The 18,584-nt window shown below is 62.2% G+C and overlaps 1 protein-coding gene across 6 annotated transcripts in view; it reads left to right on the forward strand.

Annotated features, from left to right (window-relative positions):
* The window catches only part of MACROD1 (mono-ADP ribosylhydrolase 1), a 132,519-nt gene extending 113,939 nt beyond the window's left edge, over window positions 1–18,580 (forward strand). Inside the window, exons 4-11 of one of the 6 annotated variants that reach the window (XM_080641892.1) lie at window positions 2,924–2,953; window positions 16,629–16,745; window positions 17,171–17,292; window positions 17,573–17,603; window positions 17,731–17,804; window positions 18,103–18,184; window positions 18,273–18,306; window positions 18,449–18,579. In XM_080641892.1, the coding sequence (XP_080498018.1) occupies window positions 2,924–2,953; window positions 16,629–16,745; window positions 17,171–17,292; window positions 17,573–17,603; window positions 17,731–17,804; window positions 18,103–18,184; window positions 18,273–18,277 (461 nt within the window). In that variant the 3' untranslated portion in view covers window positions 18,278–18,306; window positions 18,449–18,579. Of the gene's footprint in view, window positions 1–2,923; window positions 2,954–16,628; window positions 16,746–17,170; window positions 17,293–17,572; window positions 17,604–17,730; window positions 17,805–18,102; window positions 18,185–18,243; window positions 18,307–18,448 lie in introns of all 6 variants that reach the window. The other 5 variants (XM_080641895.1, XM_080641894.1, XM_080641891.1 and 2 more) reach the window with 5 other exon arrangements.
* Window positions 18,581–18,584: the final 4 nt, after the last annotated feature.

Below are 18,584 nucleotides of genomic sequence, written 5' to 3' on the forward strand. Positions count from 1 at the left end.
GGCCCAGCCCCTCAGCCGCCGCCTGTCTGCCTGGGGTCCCCCCGCAGCCCCCCGCCTGCGCTCCCTAGGAGCCGCTCCAGCTGTCGCCGCCTCCCGAGTTCCCCGTGGCCGCTAGCCCTGCTTGGGGAGGCCCATCGCTCCTCGCCGCTCCGTCTTAATTAGCTGCTTGTATTAATCTGGCAAGTAACGTGGCAACTTGCAGCCCTGGGTTTCAGGCTGTGGGATTAATTATTCCCCAAGCGAAGAGCTGTCAGCTCCGGGAGACCAGCCACTCGGAACCGCCGACACCACTTAGCCGCGTCCGCAGCTTCCGCGTGGCACCCGCCTGCGGCCGGGCAGCCGGAAATGGCCCCCTCCCGGCCCGGGCTCCGCTTCGTGTCCCCCTCACACGGAGGGCGGTGGGGGTGCCCGGCCGGTGCAGGAGCTGAAAGCCTGCTGGGAGCCAGGGCTCCTGCGGCCAGGGGCTGGGGCACAGCTGGTCTCCCACCTGGCGGCACCTGGGCCAGGGGCACCGGCCCTGACTCGCACCAGCCGCTGACACAGGTGCGCTGTGTGGCCAGGAGCTGGAGGCCTGCTGGGGGGCCGGGGTGGGGGGTGCTGACCCGAACAGCCTGTCGGTGGCGGAGGCTGCCCGCTTCCCTTTGCCCATCAGCCTGCGGAAGGTGGGAGGGGCAGCCGCGGCTGCTGGCCGTCCAGCTCTGGTCGAGGGAGGGGCCCGGGTGGGAGCTCCCTTGCTTCACATCAATCCTGGAAAGTGGCCTATTCTCCCTGGGGAAACTGAGGCACAGAGGACCGTGGCTCGAGTCCCCCACCTGCTGCCCCCGGCTTTGGGTCCAGGCCCAGTGCTCCGGGCCCTCACTGCGCTGTCCCCAAACCGGGCCCTTACGTCACCCTCCATCTTATGTTCTCCCCCACACACCCATCACTACCACGACCCCAGCCATAGTGTCCCAGTGGCTTCCAGCCTGTGACCCTCTGTAGCCCTGTTTGTCCACATCTCTACCCCAGCCCAGCACAGATGGGCCTCCAGAGAGGGGGAATGGGTGAGTGAATGAATGAGTGAGTGAGTGAGTGAGTAAGTGAATGAGTGAGTGAGTGAATGAGTGAATAAGTGAATGAGTGAGTGAGTGAATGAGTGAGTGAGTGAGTGAGTGAGTGAATGAGTGAGTGAATGAGTGAGTGAGTGAATGAATGAGTGAGTGAGTGAGTGAATGAGTGAGTGAGTGAGTGAGTGAGTGAGTGAATGAGTGAATGAGTGAGTGAGTGAGTGAGTGGGTGAGTGAGTGAATGAGTGAGTGAGTGAGTGAATGAGTGAATGAGTGAGTGAGTGAATGAGTGAATGAGTGAATGAGTGAGTGAGTGAATGAGTGAGTGAATGAGTGAATGAATGAGTGAATAAGTGAATGAGTGAGTGAATGAATGAGTGAGTGAGTGAGTGAATGAGTGAATGAGTGAGTGAGTGAATGAGTGAATGAGTGAGTGAGTGAATGAGTGAGTGAATGAGTGAATGAATGAGTGAATAAGTGAATGAGTGAGTGAGTGAATAAGTGAGTGAATGAGTGAGTGAGTGAATGAGTGAGTGAGTGAATGAATGAGTGAATGAGTGAGTGAGTGAGTGAATGAGTGAATGAGTGAGTGAATAAGTGAATGAATGAGTGAGTGAGTGAATGAGTGAATGAGTGAGTGAGTGAGTGAATGAATGAGTGAGTGAATGAGTGAATGAATGAGTGAATAAGTGAATGAGTGAGTGAGTGAATGAGTGAGTGAGTGAATGAGTGAGTGAGTGAATGAGTGAATGAGTGAGTGAGTGAATGAGTGAATGAGTGAGTGAATGAGTGAATGAGTGAGTGAGTGAGTGAGTGAGTGAGTGAATGAGTGAGTGAGTGAATGAGTGAGTGAGTGAGTGAATGAGTGAGTGAGTGAATGAGTGAGTGAGTGAGTGAATGAGTGAGTGAATGAATGAGTGAGTGAGTGAATGAGTGAGTGAGTGAATGAGTGAGTGAGTGAATGAGTGAGTGAGTGAGTGAGTGAATGAGTGAGTGAGTGAGTGAGTGAATGAGTGAATGAGTGAGTGAGTGAGTGAATGAGTGAGTGAATGAGTGAGTGAGGGAATGAGTGAGTGAGTGAGTGAGTGAATGAGTGAGTGAGTGAGTGGGTGAGTGAGTGAATGAGTGAATGAGTGAGTGAATGAGTGAGTGAATGAGTGAGTGAATGAATGAGTGAGTGAATGAGTGAGTGAGTGAGTGAATGAGTGAGTGAGTGAATGAGTGAATGAGTGAGTGAATGAATGAGTGAGTGAATGAGTGAGTGAGTGAATGAGTGAGCGAGTGAATGAGTGAGTGAATGAGTGAGTGAATAAGTGAGTGAATGAGTGAGTGAATAAGTGAGTGAATGAGTGAACGAATGCAGTGGACACTCGTGGCCGCAGGTCGTCTGCCACTCTAGACCCCACGTGCAAGGGCTTCCGGGGTGAGCGGGCAGGACCCTGGTGGCTCCGCGGCCCTCCCTCACCGCCATACAAATCCAGGCCCACAAGGCCTCGGGGGAGAGGAGTCCCAGCCCCTTCACCTCCCCGTCACCTGCTTCCCTGGAGGAGACTGTGCCAGAGTCTGAAGGCCCAGCTGGCAGCCCCGTCTCCACCCTCCACACAGCCTGCCCACCAGCCCGCCCCACCTGACCCCCACCTGACCCCCACCTGACCGCCCCACCTGACCCCCACCTGACCGCCCCACCTGACCGCCCCACCTGACCCCCACCTGACCACCCCACCTGACCGCCCACCTGACCCCCACCTGACCCCCACCAGCCCGCCCCACCTGACCCCCACCTGACCCCCACCTGACCGCCCCACCTGACCCCCACCTGACTCCCACCTGACCGCCCCACCTGACCCCCACCTAACCGCCTTTTCTTTCTCTTGCAGCCAACAGCTCCCTGCTCGGAGGCGGCGGTGGTGAGTGACCCCTGACCCTTCCTGTGGTCTGAGGGTGTGTGGGTGGGGGAACAAGGGGTGGGGGGGGATGCCACTCCCTCCTCAGCTGCTTCTCTCCCCGGGGCCCTGTGCCTAGCTGCTGCCGCAGCCTTCCCATCGCCCCACAGTGCCCCCACGTCTCCATTTGCCCCTCTTTCCTGCCCCCCCCCCCCCGCCTTGTCTGCCTGCCATCACCGTAGACAAAGCCAGATGCCTGGGGCAGGCCTGGGTCCCTCACGGCTGGGCGGCCTGGGCAGGTCCCTGCCCTCTGAACAGAGGCCTCCTGATCTGTGACTGGGAGGAGGGGGGCATGTGAGGTTTGGAAGGGCCAGGGACTGCGGGCTGCAGGGGAGGTGGGAAAAGCCCAGCCCTGCCTTTGACCCTGACGTGCCCTCTGCGTGCCCTTTGGCCTCAGTTTCCCAGAGGGGGAGGGAAAATTACCGTCTGTGCTTTGCTCCGAAACCTTGAAAGGTGACTCCACTGCCAGGCCAAGGTCTCGGAGAGCCAGGGAGACCTGCCAACTGTGGGGTCGGTCCCCCCCAAGAGAGGCTGTTCATGCGTGTGAACGCCCACGAGGAGGCGGGGTCCCGGCAGGGCCAGGTGGGCGGGCCCGAGGTCAGGGTGGGTGGGCTCCTCAGCCAGGCCAAGGTCAGCAGGTGCCACGGGGGCAGGCCCTTGCCCCAGGGCCCGACTCCCCAGCCAGCTGTGCCCGGCTGCCCCCAGCCCCTCGCCCCAGCCCCTGGGCGCGCTGGCTGGGCTGCGGCTGTCTGCGCCGGCAGCAGGATGATTGGCGAGGCCGGGGCCAGGGGTTAATGCGCCGCTGGATAAATCCCGGGGGCTGTGTTTACGGCAGTGGTGGCGGGCCCAGGCCAGGTTTTAAAAGGGGGGGAATAAAAGGGGCAGTGAAGGTCAGGAATGAATAAGAGTAGCGCTAAGAGCTGTCGGTGCCAGCCAGGAGGCGGGGGGCTGTTTGTGGCTGGAGATGTTTTCCCTCCCGCCCTCCCCACTTCTCCTCCAGCTGTCGCTGTGGAGGTCACAGCTACCCTGGAGGCCTCACAGGAGGAGGGGCTTTGCTGGAGGCGGGGCCGCAGACAGGCCCCTAGGACCCTCTTCCGAAGCTGGTCCTTTTGGAGGACCCTGAGGCCCTGCTCTGCCCACAGCCACCCCTCCCCGTCTGTTCATTCATCACCCAATGACTGAGCGCCTACTGTGTGCTGGGCCCTGACTGGGTGCCAGGACAGATCCACTGGGCACCAGAGGGGCCTGGTCCCTGCCCTCCCAGAGCTCACAGTCCAGATGAGAGCACCCACCATTACACAGGGTGGTCGGGAGGGACACTCACGGGCACGGTGGGGACTGAGCCAGGAGCAGCTGTCCAGGCTTGGGCATCAGGGCGGCTCCTGGAAGGAGGTGGTGCCTACGGGTAGGAGAGAGCTGGGGAAGAGCAGTGGGGAGGGTGTCCTGGGCAAAGGGACCAGCGGGTGAACCCTGAAGTGAGGGAGAGCAGGGGGGTTGGGGGAAGCTCAGAAGAGGGGACACGTCAGAGCCCAGCCCGGAGGAGGGGAGGAGGGAAGGGGAGGGGTAGCCATTCCGTGTCCAAAGACAAGGATCACAAAAAGGCGTGGGCCTTCTAAATCCTAGGTCAGGTCACACCCCGCTTCTGCTCAAAACTCTGCCAGGGCTCTCACCTCCCTCAGAGCCATGGTCCCCAGCTCCCACCTGACACCCCACCTGACCCCCACAACTCTGCCCAGCCCTTCCCCACTCTGCACCTGCCACACTGGCCTTCCTTCCTGGAGCTGGCCTGGCCCACTCCTGCCCCAGGGCCTTTGCACTGGCTGAGCCCGCTGCCCGGAATGCCCGCTCCTGCCCCAGGGCCTTTGCACTGGCTGAGCCCTCTGCCCGGAATGTCCGCTCCTGCCCCAGGGCCTTTGCACTGGCTGAGCCCGCTGCCCGGAATGTCCGCTCCTGCCCCAGGGCCTTTGCACTGGCTGAGCCCTCTGCCCGGAATGTCCGCTCCTGCCCCAGGGCCTTTGCACTGGCTGAGCCCTCTGCCCGGAATGTCCGCTCCTGCCCCAGGGCCTTTGCACTGGCTGAGCCCTCTGCCCGGAATGTCCGCTCCTGCCCCAGGGCCTTTGCACTGGCTGAGCCCGCTGCCCGGAATGTCCGCTCCTGCCCCAGGGCCTTTGCACTGGCTGAGCCCTCTGCCCGGAATGTCCGCTCCTGCCCCAGGGCCTTTGCACTGGCTGAGCCCTCTGCCCGGAATGCCCGCTCCTGCCCCAGGGCCTTTGCACTGGCTGAGCCCTCTGCCCGGAATGCCCGCTCCTGCCCCAGGGCCTTTGCACTGGCTGAGCCCTCTGCCCGGAATGTCCGCTCCTGCCCCAGGGCCTTTGCACTGGCTGAGCCCGCTGCCCAGAACGCTCCTCCTCAGATAGCCACGCAGCTGCTCCCTTCCCCTCTTACACGCCGCACACGCCACTTCCCCGAGGCCCGCCCTCACCCGTCAGTGAGGTCGCAGCTGCCTGCCCTGCCCTGCCCTGCCTCCCGGGCCCCCCACCCTGCTCTAGGTTTTCCTTTCCTGAGGCACCTCTCCCTCACCCGCCAGACAGCCTCCTGGTTCACTGTGCCCACTGTTCACCGTCTGCTTGCCTGAGAGCAAAGCTCGGGGGGCATGACTGTCTGCAGGCCGGAGCGGCTCTGCCCGAGAGCCGGTGCTCAGTAAGTGGTCGTGAGCGGACGAATGACCGGCAGTGATGGCAGGGATGGCCTCACATGCCGACGAGGGCAGGGGAGCCACTGAGGTTTCAGGCCCGGCAGGGTGTGGCTCATGGATGTCCTGGTGCCCTCACTCTGGGAGGTCAAAGGGCACCTGCTCTGGCCAGCCTCAGGAGGGAGGCATCTTGGGGTCCCTCTAACTCCCCTTCCTGCGTCACTGAGGGTGAGAGGAGGCTGCAGCAGCCCCAGCGCGGCCTGCCTGACGCCGAGATGGATGGGGTGAGCCGGGCCTGGGAGGAAGTGGGCCCAGAGTCTAGCCTTTTAACGCCGGCTGAGATTTATGGAGCCGCCGACGGACTCGCTGGGGCTGTCACTCCACTAATGTGATTGGAACAGGTGGAGGCGGTAGGGAGGGGACCAGGGCAGGGGTGAGGCTGGGGCTGGTGGGGGCCTGACGCCCGCCTGGGGCTGGAAGGGAGAGGGCCCCATGTCCCGGGACATCTCTGCCTTCACGTCTGTCCCCTGTGCCCTGCACCACCCTTGGTCTGGTCAGGTGCACCCGCCGTAGCCCACCAGGGAGGAGCGGCCTGGGGCTGGGGGCCGGGGTCCCTACCTGAGTCCGCCCACGTGGACCCCAGCCTCCTCCTGGGGTCCCCTGAAGTTCCCACCATGAAGGGTTCAGGCCTCTACCCACCCCCAACTCTCCTGTTACCACCCTTGTATCTACCCACCCACCCACCCATCTCCCATCACCACCCACCCACCCGCCTGCCCAGCCGTCCGGGCATTGAACAAGCTCGAGTCCCTTCGGCCGCCCTGGCCACCGTTTAGAATGGCCCAGCCCACGTGGCTCCTCTCACCTGCCCTGTGCCTTCCCCGCAGCACTGACCCCCCTAATCGACTCGGTCTTATGTTCGTTCTCATTGCCTGGTCCCCACTACAATGTACTGTCCCAGGAGCAGGGTTCTGGGGATCTTGTGGGGCAGCGAGTGGCACGCCCTGCCCTCGGAGGTGGGACCCAGTCTCATGGCCCGGGTGCCCGGCCGGTCCTGCAGAGAGGGACAGCGGCCATGAGCCAGCGGGGCCAGGGGGAGCCATCAGCCCCCAAGGGGCCCTCTAAGGGCACGGGGCCTGGCCTGCGGAGCTGCGGTGCAGCAGCCCACAGTGTCCACTGCTGGACGCCGTGGTTCCGAGCGGGAGAGATGCGGCCTCGGTGGAAGGGATCCTGCGGGGCACCCCCACCTCAGGGAAAGCCCCCAGGGGTTGCTGGGGCCAAAGGACTCCCCCCGAGGGTCCGGGCTCCTGGGCTTCCCCCACCAGGCCCTGGGGCTACGCTGGGTGTGTAGCTTCAACACCAGGTGGTTCTGGCAACAGTGAGTCTTGGGAAGGCCCCCCCTCCCCATGCCTCCCCAGGGCTCTGAGTGTGTGTCTGGGGGGAGGGGGAGTCAGCACTCGGCTCTGCCCGCCAAGAGACCCACTTTGGTAGAAGGGTTCCCAGCAGAGGGGGCATCTGACTCGGGCCCTGAAGGCTCAACAGGTACAGAGGGCGGAGAGCCAGCCCCCAGGTAGAGGGCCACGGCCACGTCCTGGGCAGCCACTCAGCCTCCCGGCCAAACCCTTCGCCTGGAGACTGGCCCGCTCTCCCTCCTCCCTCCTCCCTGAGAGCCTTTTACTGTCTCGATAAAAAAAAAATATTTTTAAACACTCTCTTATTGTATGGTAAGAAGGGAGGCGGGCCCTAAATCAGGATGGGAATCGACAGGGCCCTGACGCGTGTCTCTCCTGTTTATTAGGACTGAAATGTTTACTTGGCGATAAGGAGCCGGCTTTCTCGCGGAGATTTGTGCGCGCTTTTTCAATTACCCCTCGTCTTTCTCTGCCACTTTTGCACTAAAGGGATAATAAATGTATCGGAGCGTTTCAATTATTCATCTAAATCATGGCTGCGCCTGCCATGGCCGAGCCTTAGTGACAGATTAATTCAGGGGCGCCTTGCTCTGCTGGCGTGGCCGCCATCTCCGCTCCCGCCTGGCAGTGCCCCCAAGGCTGGCCGAGGGCTGGCTGGGCTGCGGTTGGCAGGTCCCTGGCAGGGCAGGTGGGCAGAGCGGGATGGAGCCCCACCCATTCCCCACACACACACACTGCCAAGGAGCCCTTCCTTTGGGGGTCCGTGGCCCACCACACCTGCAGGACCCGGCGCTCGCGCCCTCCCGCCCCCTCAGCTCTGTGCAGCTCCCCACGCCCACGTGGCAGGTCCCCGTGTGTGTTCCATGCACCCCAGTCCCCAGGCATGGCACGGACCAGAGAAGCCAGGGTGGCCCGGGCCTTGGCACCTGCTGCTGCTGTGCCTGAGGCCTCCTCTGCCCCCCCTCGCCCCCCCAACCTTCCTCCTCATCATCTGTCACGCCAGCCTCGGCCCCTCCCCGCCTGAGGCCCGCGCGCTCAGGCCCTGTCCCTCGTGGCCGGCATCTGCCACCTTCACCATCAGACGCCATTTGTGTGGTTATTTAGGTGCCAACTGCTCCCCATCAGCCCACCCCCTGAGGGGCACGCATGCGCCTGTCTGTCCACCTCCTGGCAGCGAGTAGGTGCCCCGTGCAGGCCTGTGTGTGGGCTGGCTGTGCCCAGGCCCCCGACCCCACCCAGCCCAGGTACCTGTGTGCCCCTGTGCACAAATCCCTCCCTCAGCACTGCCACCTGGGCCCACCCTCTCTCTCTGCCCACAGGCACCCGGCACGCATGATCCTGGGGGGAGGTGTGCCTTCTTTCCCTCTCTGTGCCTCTCACCCACCCCTCCCACCTCCCTCCCTTCCTGCACTCTCAGTCTCTCTCTGCCTCCACGGCTCCGCCTGCCCCTTCTCTCTGCTCCCTCGCTGGAGTCTGTCTCCCTCTCTACTTATTCCTCTCCGACACGTGCCCTCCCCCCATTTCTCATTCTCTCTGCTCTCTCTTCTTTCTCTCTCTCTCCTGCTCTCCTCTGCTCATAGACAGTCAGGCCCGGGAGCATTAGCCAGGCCTCCACGTATTCTGCCCAGTGCGCTTGCCATCCCAGCACCCCTGCCTGGCAGCGCTATCTCCCATGGCCCGGTGCCACCAACCCGCAGTTGCTTCCCAGGCCGGCGCTCTGACTAGCTGAGGCCAGCACAGGGGGCATACCAGGGGGCCTCCAGCCCCCCCGAGACCAGGCTCTGGGGGTGGGGGGCCTGGGCTCAGAGGAAGCAAACTTACTAAGCACCCCTGTGTGCCAGGCTCCGGGCAGGGCACCCTCTAACCTAGAGTGGGCTGGGCTGGGCTGGGCTGCAGGGAAGGGCACCTCGGATGAGGGCACAGCAAAGGGGCCCGGAGGACTCTCCGACCGTGCCCCTCCCCTGCTCCAAACTTCTCGCCTCGATGGGATCCATCCCAGGTTCCTGCCCTGCCATGGCCCCGGCTGCCCCGCCAACCTTCTGCCTGAACCGCCTTCTCTGACCTTCCAGAAGCCAGTTCTTGCCTCTCTCTCATCTGTTCAGGTCTCCCTCTTCGGAGAGGCCTTCCCAAGCACAAAACAGCCCCCCCCCTCCCTTTAGTCACTCTTTTCACAGGTGATATGGGAGCTGTGCTGGCCCGCCTGCCACAGGGCGTTACCCTGGGCCCCTCCCCACTGCTGAGTGCCCATGGGAGCCACGTGGGGGGGCGGCGGGAGCCACGTGGGGGGGCCAGCACTCATCTCAGGTGGGGAGGCTGGAGGGAGCCTCAGCCGCACTCTGCGCTGAGGATTTTATTTCATGGGCTCCTGGGAGCAGGGGGGATGATTATGGGCCGGGGAGTGACACTGCCGTCCCCAAATAAAGGCCCCGCCTCCCTGCCACCCTGCGTGAATGCCAGGGCCTTGCCGAGCCCCTCTCTGCAGAATCTCGAGTCCCCTCACCTTGATGCTATGGCTCTACCATTCGCTTCCCCATTTTGCAGATGAGGAAACGGAGGCACCGAGTCCCCTGAGGTGACGTGTGCTCCCCACCCTCCCTCGGCAGTTGGCCCTGGCTGGGTAGGAGGACCAAGGGGACTGTGTCCCCAGAGGGGGCTCTAGCACAGGCTGGTGGGGCCCCGCCCTCCCCCAGCAGGCAAGATGCCACCAGCCCCCGCAGGCAGCTGCTGGGGATTTTAATAACGGGAGTGATTTTTGCATGATGAATGAGGCGCTGCCGTTGTGTACATAATGAAGCCCTAATGTTTTCAAATCCCCATTTAAGGAGCTGATCTCACCCCATAATGAATTTCAGATCACATCACGGGCGCTGTCGTCCATCCATCTCCTCCCTGGGGCGCCCACCCACCGTGGCAGCACGAGGGTGGGGCCTGGCGCCGATGAGCTCTGCACCCCCCGTGGGACAGCGGGCCGGGCCCAAGGCTAGCACAGAGCTGGGGGTGGTGTGGGTGTTTTTGTTGTTTGTTTGGTTTTAATCTTTATTGCTGAGAGTATTACAGCTGTCCCCCTTGCCCCCCCTTGCCTCCTCCACCTGGTTCCCAGCTGGCCCCAGGCCTTCACCACCCTATTGTGTGTGTCCATAGGTAAGATCTTTGGCTAATCTCTTCCCACACTCCCCCACTTCCCTCTGACATTCATCAGTCTGTTTCATGTGTCCATGTCTCTGATTCTATTTTATTCACCAGTTTATTTTGTTCATTAGATTTCTTGTTTATTTTTATATTCAGTTGTTGATAGATATGTATTCGTTGCCATTTTATTGTTCCTATTTTTTAAAATCTCTCCTTCTTCTTAAATAATACCCTTCAACATTTCATGTGATACTGGGTTGGTGGTGATGGACTCCTTTAGCTTTGTCTTGTTTGTGAAGCTCTTTATCTGACCTTCAATTCTAAATGAGAGCGTTGCTGGGTAGAGTGATTTTGGTCGTAGGTCCTTGCTATTCATCACTTTGAATATTTCTTGCCACTCCCTTCTGGCCTGCAAAGTTTCTGTTGAGAAATCAGCTGACAGCCATATGGGTGCTCCCTTGTAGGTAACTAACTGCTTTTCTCTTGCTGCTTTCAAGATTCTCTCTTTGTCTTTCGCTCTTGGCATTTTAATTGTGATGTGTCTTGGTGTGGTCCTCTTTGGGTTCCTCTTGTTTGGGACTCTCTGTACTTCCTGGACTCGTAAGTCTATTTCTTTCACCAGGTGGGGAAGTTTCCTGTCATTATTTCTTCAAATAGGTTTTCAGTATCTTGCTCTCTCTCCTTCTGGCACCCACATAATGGGAATGTTGGTACGCTTGAAGTTGTCCCAGAGGCTCCTTACACAACCTTCATATTTTTGGATTTTTTTCTCTTTTAATTGGGTGTTTTTTGCTTCCTCATATTCCACATTGTTGATCTGATTCTCGGACACCTCTACTCTACTATTGAATCCCTCTAAATTACCCTTTATTTCAGTCAGTGTATGCTTAATTTCTGACTCTGACTTTCTCACTAAGATCCTTGAAAGTCTCATGAAGCTGTCCACTGGGTGCACTGGCTCTAGGGCCTCCAGCGAGGTGCAAGGTCAGCCACTGCCTGGGGCCACCCTGCAGGAGCGATTTGTATTGGGCTTGGAGGTGCCCAGGCGAGGCCCAGCTGTGAAGCAAGGCAGGCTTGTGTGAGTGAAGGCTCTTGGGCCCTTTATTGATAGGTTTGGGGCATGCTGAGCCAGCTGCATCTTGTTTTAGAGATTTTAGCTAAATCTGAAGCCCTGAGCCAGGACAGGCCTTTTAGTTGCAAAAGCCGCTGCAAACAGGTTGGGTGGAGCTGCAAAACGGACGGGGCAGGGTCTCAGGGAGTCACCAGAGCAGAACAAACAGACATGGCTGCCAGTCAGCCCTGCAGCCGGGGAGGTTCCAGCATAGGAACAGTGACCCCTGGGAGCACCTCCACCTGGGACAAAGCCCTGATGCCAGACAATCCAATTGCTCCTCGTATGTGTCTGGGTCCCCCAGAGCCTCACCCTGGTGCTGGAGCTCAGAGGAAGCAGGACCTTGTAAGTTCAGTTTGTGTGCTGGCTCTTTAAAAGGAACAGCGGGGCCCCAGCAGCCTCCGTGTCACTCAGCCCCAATCCCTGCTGGTTTTTACAGCCGTAGTTATGGGCACTTCTCTTCCCAGCGCTGGGAGCCTGGGCTGGGGGCCTGGAGTGGGGCTGGGACCCCTGGCAGAGACGATCTCCCTCCTGATTGAAAACATGCCACAGGTGGGTGCTGGACCAGCCTGTTCCCTGCCTCCACCACTCCCACTAGTCTCAACCTGCTTTCTTCTTTACTGCTCTCGTTGCAGGGCTTCCCTTCAGCCAGCTTTCAGGCGGTTCTGGACGATGGTTGTTCTGTATTTTAGTTGTAATTTTGATGTGGTTGTGGGAGGCAGTGAGTACTGGCATTTACCTATGCCGCCATCTTGGTTCTCCCTGGTGTGGGTTTGTTGAATGAATGAGTGACCAGGAGGGCGTGGGCAGAAGCACAAAATCAGTTCTGGCACTGAGGCATCACGTGGGGTTGTGGCCCCAAAGGCTCAGTCAGGGCTGGGAGGGAAACAGAGACGGAGCGTGCAGGGTGGGGCCAGGTGAGAAGGGCACAGGGCCCGTGGGTGGGTCATTTATCCGGCTTTATGGCTGGGCCTGCCCTCTGCAGGGTTAGGGGCCTCGTGGTGCAGCAGCTCAGGCTCTGCCCTTGACCCAGCCGGCACCCCTCAGGGACTCAGTTTCCACATCTGCCCAGCACTGGCATTTGGTGTTCATGTAGGTGGCTAGGGCCTGGCCAGCACCAAGGTGGCTGGAGTGGGCTCCCCTTAGGCTGGCCACCCCTATGCCCGGGTGGGGAGTGGTCCGAGGGCCCAGACCCAGGTGCCTGCCTGCCTGCCTGGGTTCTGGAGGCACAGCCTTCCCCCAGCCCCTCAGGCCTCAATCTCACTCCAGGGCTTTCTCCAACCCCAGCCGCTCCGCTCATCCTGTCCCTCGGGTGGAAGAGGCCTCAGAGCGTGAACGGCACAGTAGTCTCCTGTTTACAGAGTCTGTGAGTGGGCCTCAGTGTCCCCATCTGTAAAACGGGATGACAGTGGGATAAAGTGCAGGGCCCTTCGGTGCATTCTCTCACTGGACACTCAGGCCAACCCTGGAGGGAGGTGCTGTCACTGACCTTGAGCAGATGAGGAAACGGAGGCTCGGAGATGAAGTGATGCAGCAAGGGTGGAGGAGCTGGGGGAGGGACGTGGGTCTCACTGGGCTGGGTCAGCCCTGCCAGCACAGCCCCAGCGAGCTCCATTCAGAGACACTGAGATATCCCCACAAGGGTGCTCCCCTGGCCCCGCCTCTCCCTTCCTGCCCTGGGGCTGACAGGAGCTGGGTGAGCAGAGCGGGCTGAGGGCCTCGCAGGCAAGGACACACCCCCATGGCCATGGCAGAGAGCGGAGAGCGTGGCTTGGCCTCCAGGAGCTTCGGTCCCTGCTCCTGCTGGACGAGCTTCGGGCCTCAGACTCTGAGCAGCTGGCCTCTGACGGGAGACCTTGGACAAGTTGCTAAATGACTCTGGCCTTCAGTCCCTCACCCCCAGGCCCCCACTCAGCATATCTCAGTCCTCCCACAACTCTCTGAGGCCAGTTCTGAGGCTCAGAGAGGTTAAGTGACTTGCCCAAAGCCACCAGCAAGCTTGTGGGCAGGATTTCTGGGAAGAGAAACCCCAGAAAGGATATGCAGTGGCCAGACCCACCAGACAGTGGAGGGCGACTGGGAGAGGGGAGGAGATGAAGGGGTAGGCGCAGGGCTGGTCAGGGTGTCCTGCCCTCTGGTGGGGCACAGCTGCCCTGTCTTCCCCAGGCCAAGGCCTCCTCTAGTTCCTGTAAATAATTAATTAGCCCCTGCTTGCTTGTTTGTTTAGCATGAGGAATGCTCTCCCACTGAGATGCATTTATTGCTGAATAAATTTAAATATCTAATCTTTCCTTCATGAATATTACAGCACCCTAAATAGCGGCCAACAGATCCTAAGCACCTTGGCAAATGGCCCCCACAGGAGCCTGCCTGCCTGGCTACAAGGATGCCAGGCTGCAGCCCTGCCCTCTGCCCACGCCCTTCCTGCTCCCAGCCCAGCCCTGCCAGAGCGCGGGCCTGTGACCATGAAGGCACTGGCTGAGCTGAAGGCTGAGGTGGGGTGTGGAGGCCACGCTGTTGGCAGGAGGGCTGGTGGGCTCCCAAGCAGAGAGCTGGGCTTGTCTGGGAGTGGGGTGCCTGGGAGGGTCAGGGCTGGAGCAGAGGGCAGACGGGCCCCCAGACAGCTGCAGCCTGTCCACTTCTGAGGGGCCCAGGGAGGGGACTGAGGGGCCAACTGGTATGAACTGGGGACACCCCCTCCCACCAGCAGCCCCAGGGCCAGGGCCCAGAGCTTTTCCCAGCTGCCCAGGTCAGGCAGGAAGGGGAGGGAACTCTTTTGGATGGAGCCCCAGGAAGCCGCCTCCTGCAGCCTCCAGGGCTCAGCTTAGCCTAGCGCCCGTGGTCGGCAAACTGCGGCTCACGAGCCACATGCGGCTCTTTGGCCCCTTGAGTGTGGCTCTTCCACAAAATACCACGGCCTGGGCGAGTCTATTTTGAAGAAGTGGCGTTAGAAGAAGTTTAAAAAATTTGGCTCTCCGAAGAAATTTCAATCGTTGTACTGTTGCTATTTGGCTCTGTTGACGAATGAGTTTGCCGACCACTGGAAGTCCAGGCCAGGGCCAGGGTCCGAGCCTCTGCCAAGCAGCAGGGTCCTCTGGCACTCGAGGAGGAAGAACAACACTGGAGTTCGGAGAGGGAGGAGGCGGGGGGCCGGGGGGGCTGGTGTGTGCTCTGGCCAGGGTGGTGCCCAGGGCCCTTCCCTCATCTCTGCTGTGAGGGAACTGCTCCCCTGGCCGCCTGCACTGCAGCCACAGGGCCCGACCCCATTCTGCTGGGGAGGCTCCAGCCCCGGCCTCTGCCAGCTCCAGCTCCCCCTCCTCCTCCCACCTCATGCCCCCAGGTCAGCCCCAAAGGCCTGGCTGCTGGCCTGTCCGCTGCTGCAGGAAACATTAAATCCCTGAAGCACAGATCTCAGTGAGTTCCACTTCCGCAGGCCACCCCCGCCCCCAGCAGCAGGCCAAGGTCACCTGCAGGGCGGACAGCTGGGTGCCAAGTGGCCGACACCACTGGGCAGGCCTGGGATGCCCCAGGGAGCTGGCTCAGCCACATCCCTGTGCTCACCCCTGTCCCCCTGTGCCCTGCGTACCCTGAGCACACCGTGCCAGGCCGCCTGCTCCCCGGCACACTCTCAGGTGCACACAGGCCCAGCTTGTCACACTGTCCTGCGAAAACACCAGCCAACCACGCAGCATCGCCCCTCGTGCCAGGCTCTGGCTTACCCACGCTACACAAACCAACTCACCTTCTCCCCCAAGAGGCCTGTGAGGTGGCTGTCTGCTAGCGTCTCATTTGACACACGGGGCAATTGGGGTCCAGAGAGGCTGTACCCCGCGCCACACATCTGTGACTACGGGGCTGGGATCTGGACCCAGCTGCCCAGCTCACAGCTCCTGCTGTTGCACACCGCGCTGGGTGGTCACCGGGCACCTCCGCCCAGAGCAGGCACTGCCCGGGGCGTCCCCGCACACTCCAGGCCGTGCACCGTCCTCAGCACCCGGAATCTCTCCGTGCCTCCCACGGGCTGCAGCGGCCATGATCCCTGCACCGTTCCAAAGCCCCCCAGGGTTCCCCCAACTCCACCCCACCTATGGGATGCTCTGGAAAATGATATCAGCTCAGAGTAAAGCTGCAAAATTAAGTTTAATTGGGAGCCCTCCCCCCCCCCAGAGGCACAGAGGGGGGTGTCCAGCTGGTGTTCCTGAACCTGCGCCAAGATTCGGGGTGGGGCTGTGATGGAGGAGGAAGGGCCTCAGTATGTGCATCTCTGAAACGGAGAGATGGCGGTCCTGCCCAGCTGCTGGTGCCCACAGAGCTCCTGGCCCCTCCCGCCTCTCCGGGGAGCAGTGGGAGCTGCGAGCTGCCAGCGGTGGGTCCTGTTCTCCGGGCCAGGATGCCAACTCCACCCCAGGGGTGGGTCACTGTCCCAATGTTCCAGATGAAGCAGTGGGCACTCAGGGAAAGGACTTGCCAACCTGTCCATTGGCACAGGAAAGGAGGGGGGAGCCTGGACTTGGCCCTGGCCTGCCTGACGCCGAGCCTCTCCTCCCCCACAGGCCCTCTCAGGCCCTGGCACCAGGGAGAGGGGGTGCTGAAGGAGTGTCACCTTTGCGCCTCCGCCACGCCCGCCCGAGTTGTTTACCTGAGCCCAGGCCGGGCCCCCAGAGCCGCCTTCTCGGTTTAACAAGCCCGGCGCGGCCCCAATTAAGGCGGATGCGCTAACGAGGCGGCTTGTTATTGAGCAGGCGGCGCCCCGAGGGGCTGGAAGACCAGGCTCAAGGCCCGGACTTGATCCGCCACTTGTAACTCGTGGCCTCAGTTTCCTCATCTGTAAAGTGGACCCTAGAGCTTGCGCGGCCCGAGGAGCCTCGCCTCGGGAGGTCGGCCCTGGGGCAGGAAGAACTTACCCCTGGCCCGGCGCTTGGGGCGGTCCCTGCCGTCCAACCCCACCGCTCCGAGCCGCCCGCGTCCGGGCAGCCCCAGCCCGCCGGCGCCCTCGCCGCGCTGCCGGGGAAGAGCAGAGCGGGCCTGGCGCGCCCCCTGCCGGCCGTGCCGCGCCGCTTCCTGCCGGGGTCCGCGGCGGACCCTCTCCGCGCCTCGGTTTCTCCGGAGGGGAGACAATGGGGGGCGGAGGCGACGCAAGCTGCTGGAGGCCGTGGGACAAAGGCGCGGTGCCCGCTGGGCCGCAGCACAATCGAGGGGGCTGGGACCATTCAGTGGTGGGCCTCAGCCTTCTCCTCTGTACAGTGGGCTCGGGGGGACGCGAGGAGCCCAGGCTCACTGCCCCTCCCCCTGCAGTGGACGGCTGCATTCACCGGGCCGCCGGGCCCCTGCTCACCGACGAGTGCCGGACCCTGCAGAACTGCGAGACCGGCAAGGCCAAGATCACCGGCGGCTACCGGCTGCCCGCCAAGTGTGAGTCCCGACAACCCCGCCCTACGGGGCGCGTACCCAGCCTTTGTCATTGGCGCGGCCCCCCAGAGTTGCTGGCAGCCTCCTCAGGGGGCACTTCTTAGCCCTAAGTGCCGGGACCTGGCCCTGCTCGCACAGCCTAGGGGCGCGTGGAGGCTGGGGTGGGACAGGACCTGGAAGGGAGGGGGAGCGCAAAGGGGCGGGCCTTCGCGCGCCCAGCCTCTAAGCCGGTGCACGCGGCTGTGGAGCGGGCCTGCGGAGTCCATCGAGGTGTGGATTTGGGCTCCAGAGCACACCGGTGTGCCACAGCCTGGAACTTGGAGGGGGAAGAGGGCCCATTTCCTGTCCCCTCCAGAGCCCAGACTGGCAGGGGGAGAACCGAGGGCACAGGGAGACCCTAGCCGGCCTGACCCGGTCGCCTCCCGCAGATGTCATCCACACGGTGGGGCCCATCGCCCACGGAGAGCCCAGCGCCAGCCAGGCCGCCGAGCTCCGCAGCTGCTACCTGAGCAGCCTCGACCTGCTGCTGGAGCACAGGCTCCGCTCGGCGGTGAGGGCGCCGGGGGCGGGGTGGACGGCAGGGGCGGGGCGGTGAGGGCGCCGGGGGCGGGGTGGACGGCAGGGGCGGGGCGGTGAGGGCGCCGGGGGCGGGGCGGTGAGGGCGCCGGGGGCGGGGCGGAGCGGACGGCGGGAGCGGGGCGGTGAGGGCGCCGAGGGCGGGGCGCGGCGGAGCGGTGAGGGCGGCGAGGGCGGCGAGGGCGGCCGGTGAAGCTGGGCGCGAGGAGGGGCGTGGCGGAGTGACGCTATCCTTTCCCCTCCCCCCCTGCCAGGCGTTCCCCTGCATCTCCACCGGCGTGTTTGGTGAGTGGGGTCCAAGAGAGGAGAAAGGGTGGGGTCGGGGCAGGCAGGCAGGCAGCGGGAGCTGAACATGTGGCAGAGTGGCGAGGGGGCAGGGCAGAACCGGGACTCACTTTCTTGGGGTCCCCAGGCTACCCCAACGAGGCGGCGGCGGAGGTAGTGCTGGCTGCACTGCGCGAGTGGCTGGAGCAGCACAAGGACAAGGTGAGGCCGGGCCCAGTTGAGGGGCCTGAAGGAGTAGGGTGATGGGGTGCATCCCGGTCCACTAACCAGCCCCATCTGTCATTGCCAAAGGCAAGGGTGCAGAGCACCTGGCCCACAAGTCTCTGGCCACACCAGTCCTTCCTGCATCCCTCTCCTTCCCTTCACACACCATGAACCCCTCCTGTGAAGGGTGTAGCCTAGCTTGAAGGGCGTCCCAAAGGGGCAAGGGGGGACAGTGACCAGGCCCGGGAGCCAGGGAGAGGGTGGCTCCTGCGAGGCTGAACAGGCCCTGGTGCAGGTGGACCGGCTGATCATCTGTGTGTTTCTGGAGAAGGATGAAAACATCTACCTGCAGCGGCTCCCCCACTACTTCCCAGTGGGTAGGTACCTATGGCAGGGCCCACCCCCACCAGCCCTACCCCCTCCCCCCCACCCCCAGGCCGGTTCTCAGTGTCCTCTGCCTTCCAGCCTGAGGCCCCGCCGCACACCCTGACCAGGACTGGTAAGCAGGGCCTGGCCTGCTGTGTGGCTGCCCACTAACCTGCCCACTAACACGCCCGCTCACCCTGGTGCGCACCCACAGGGAGGCAGCCTGGGAAGCCAACAGCCCACCGCTCCCTCCAACCTGTGTGCTCTGCCCGCAGACTCGCCGGGGCCTGCTGGACCTCGCTCCCAGCTCTGAGAGGTGCTGAAGCCTGCAGCTGGGCCTGGTCACCCCATCCTTTCCCTCTGCCTCTCAGGAGCCTCCTAATAAAGACCACCCTGTTGCAGCTCCGCTGT

This window comes from Plecotus auritus (assembly GCF_963455305.1).
Source record: "Plecotus auritus genome assembly, chromosome: 9".
In the NCBI taxonomy this organism is placed as follows: Eukaryota; Metazoa; Chordata; class Mammalia; order Chiroptera; family Vespertilionidae; genus Plecotus; species Plecotus auritus.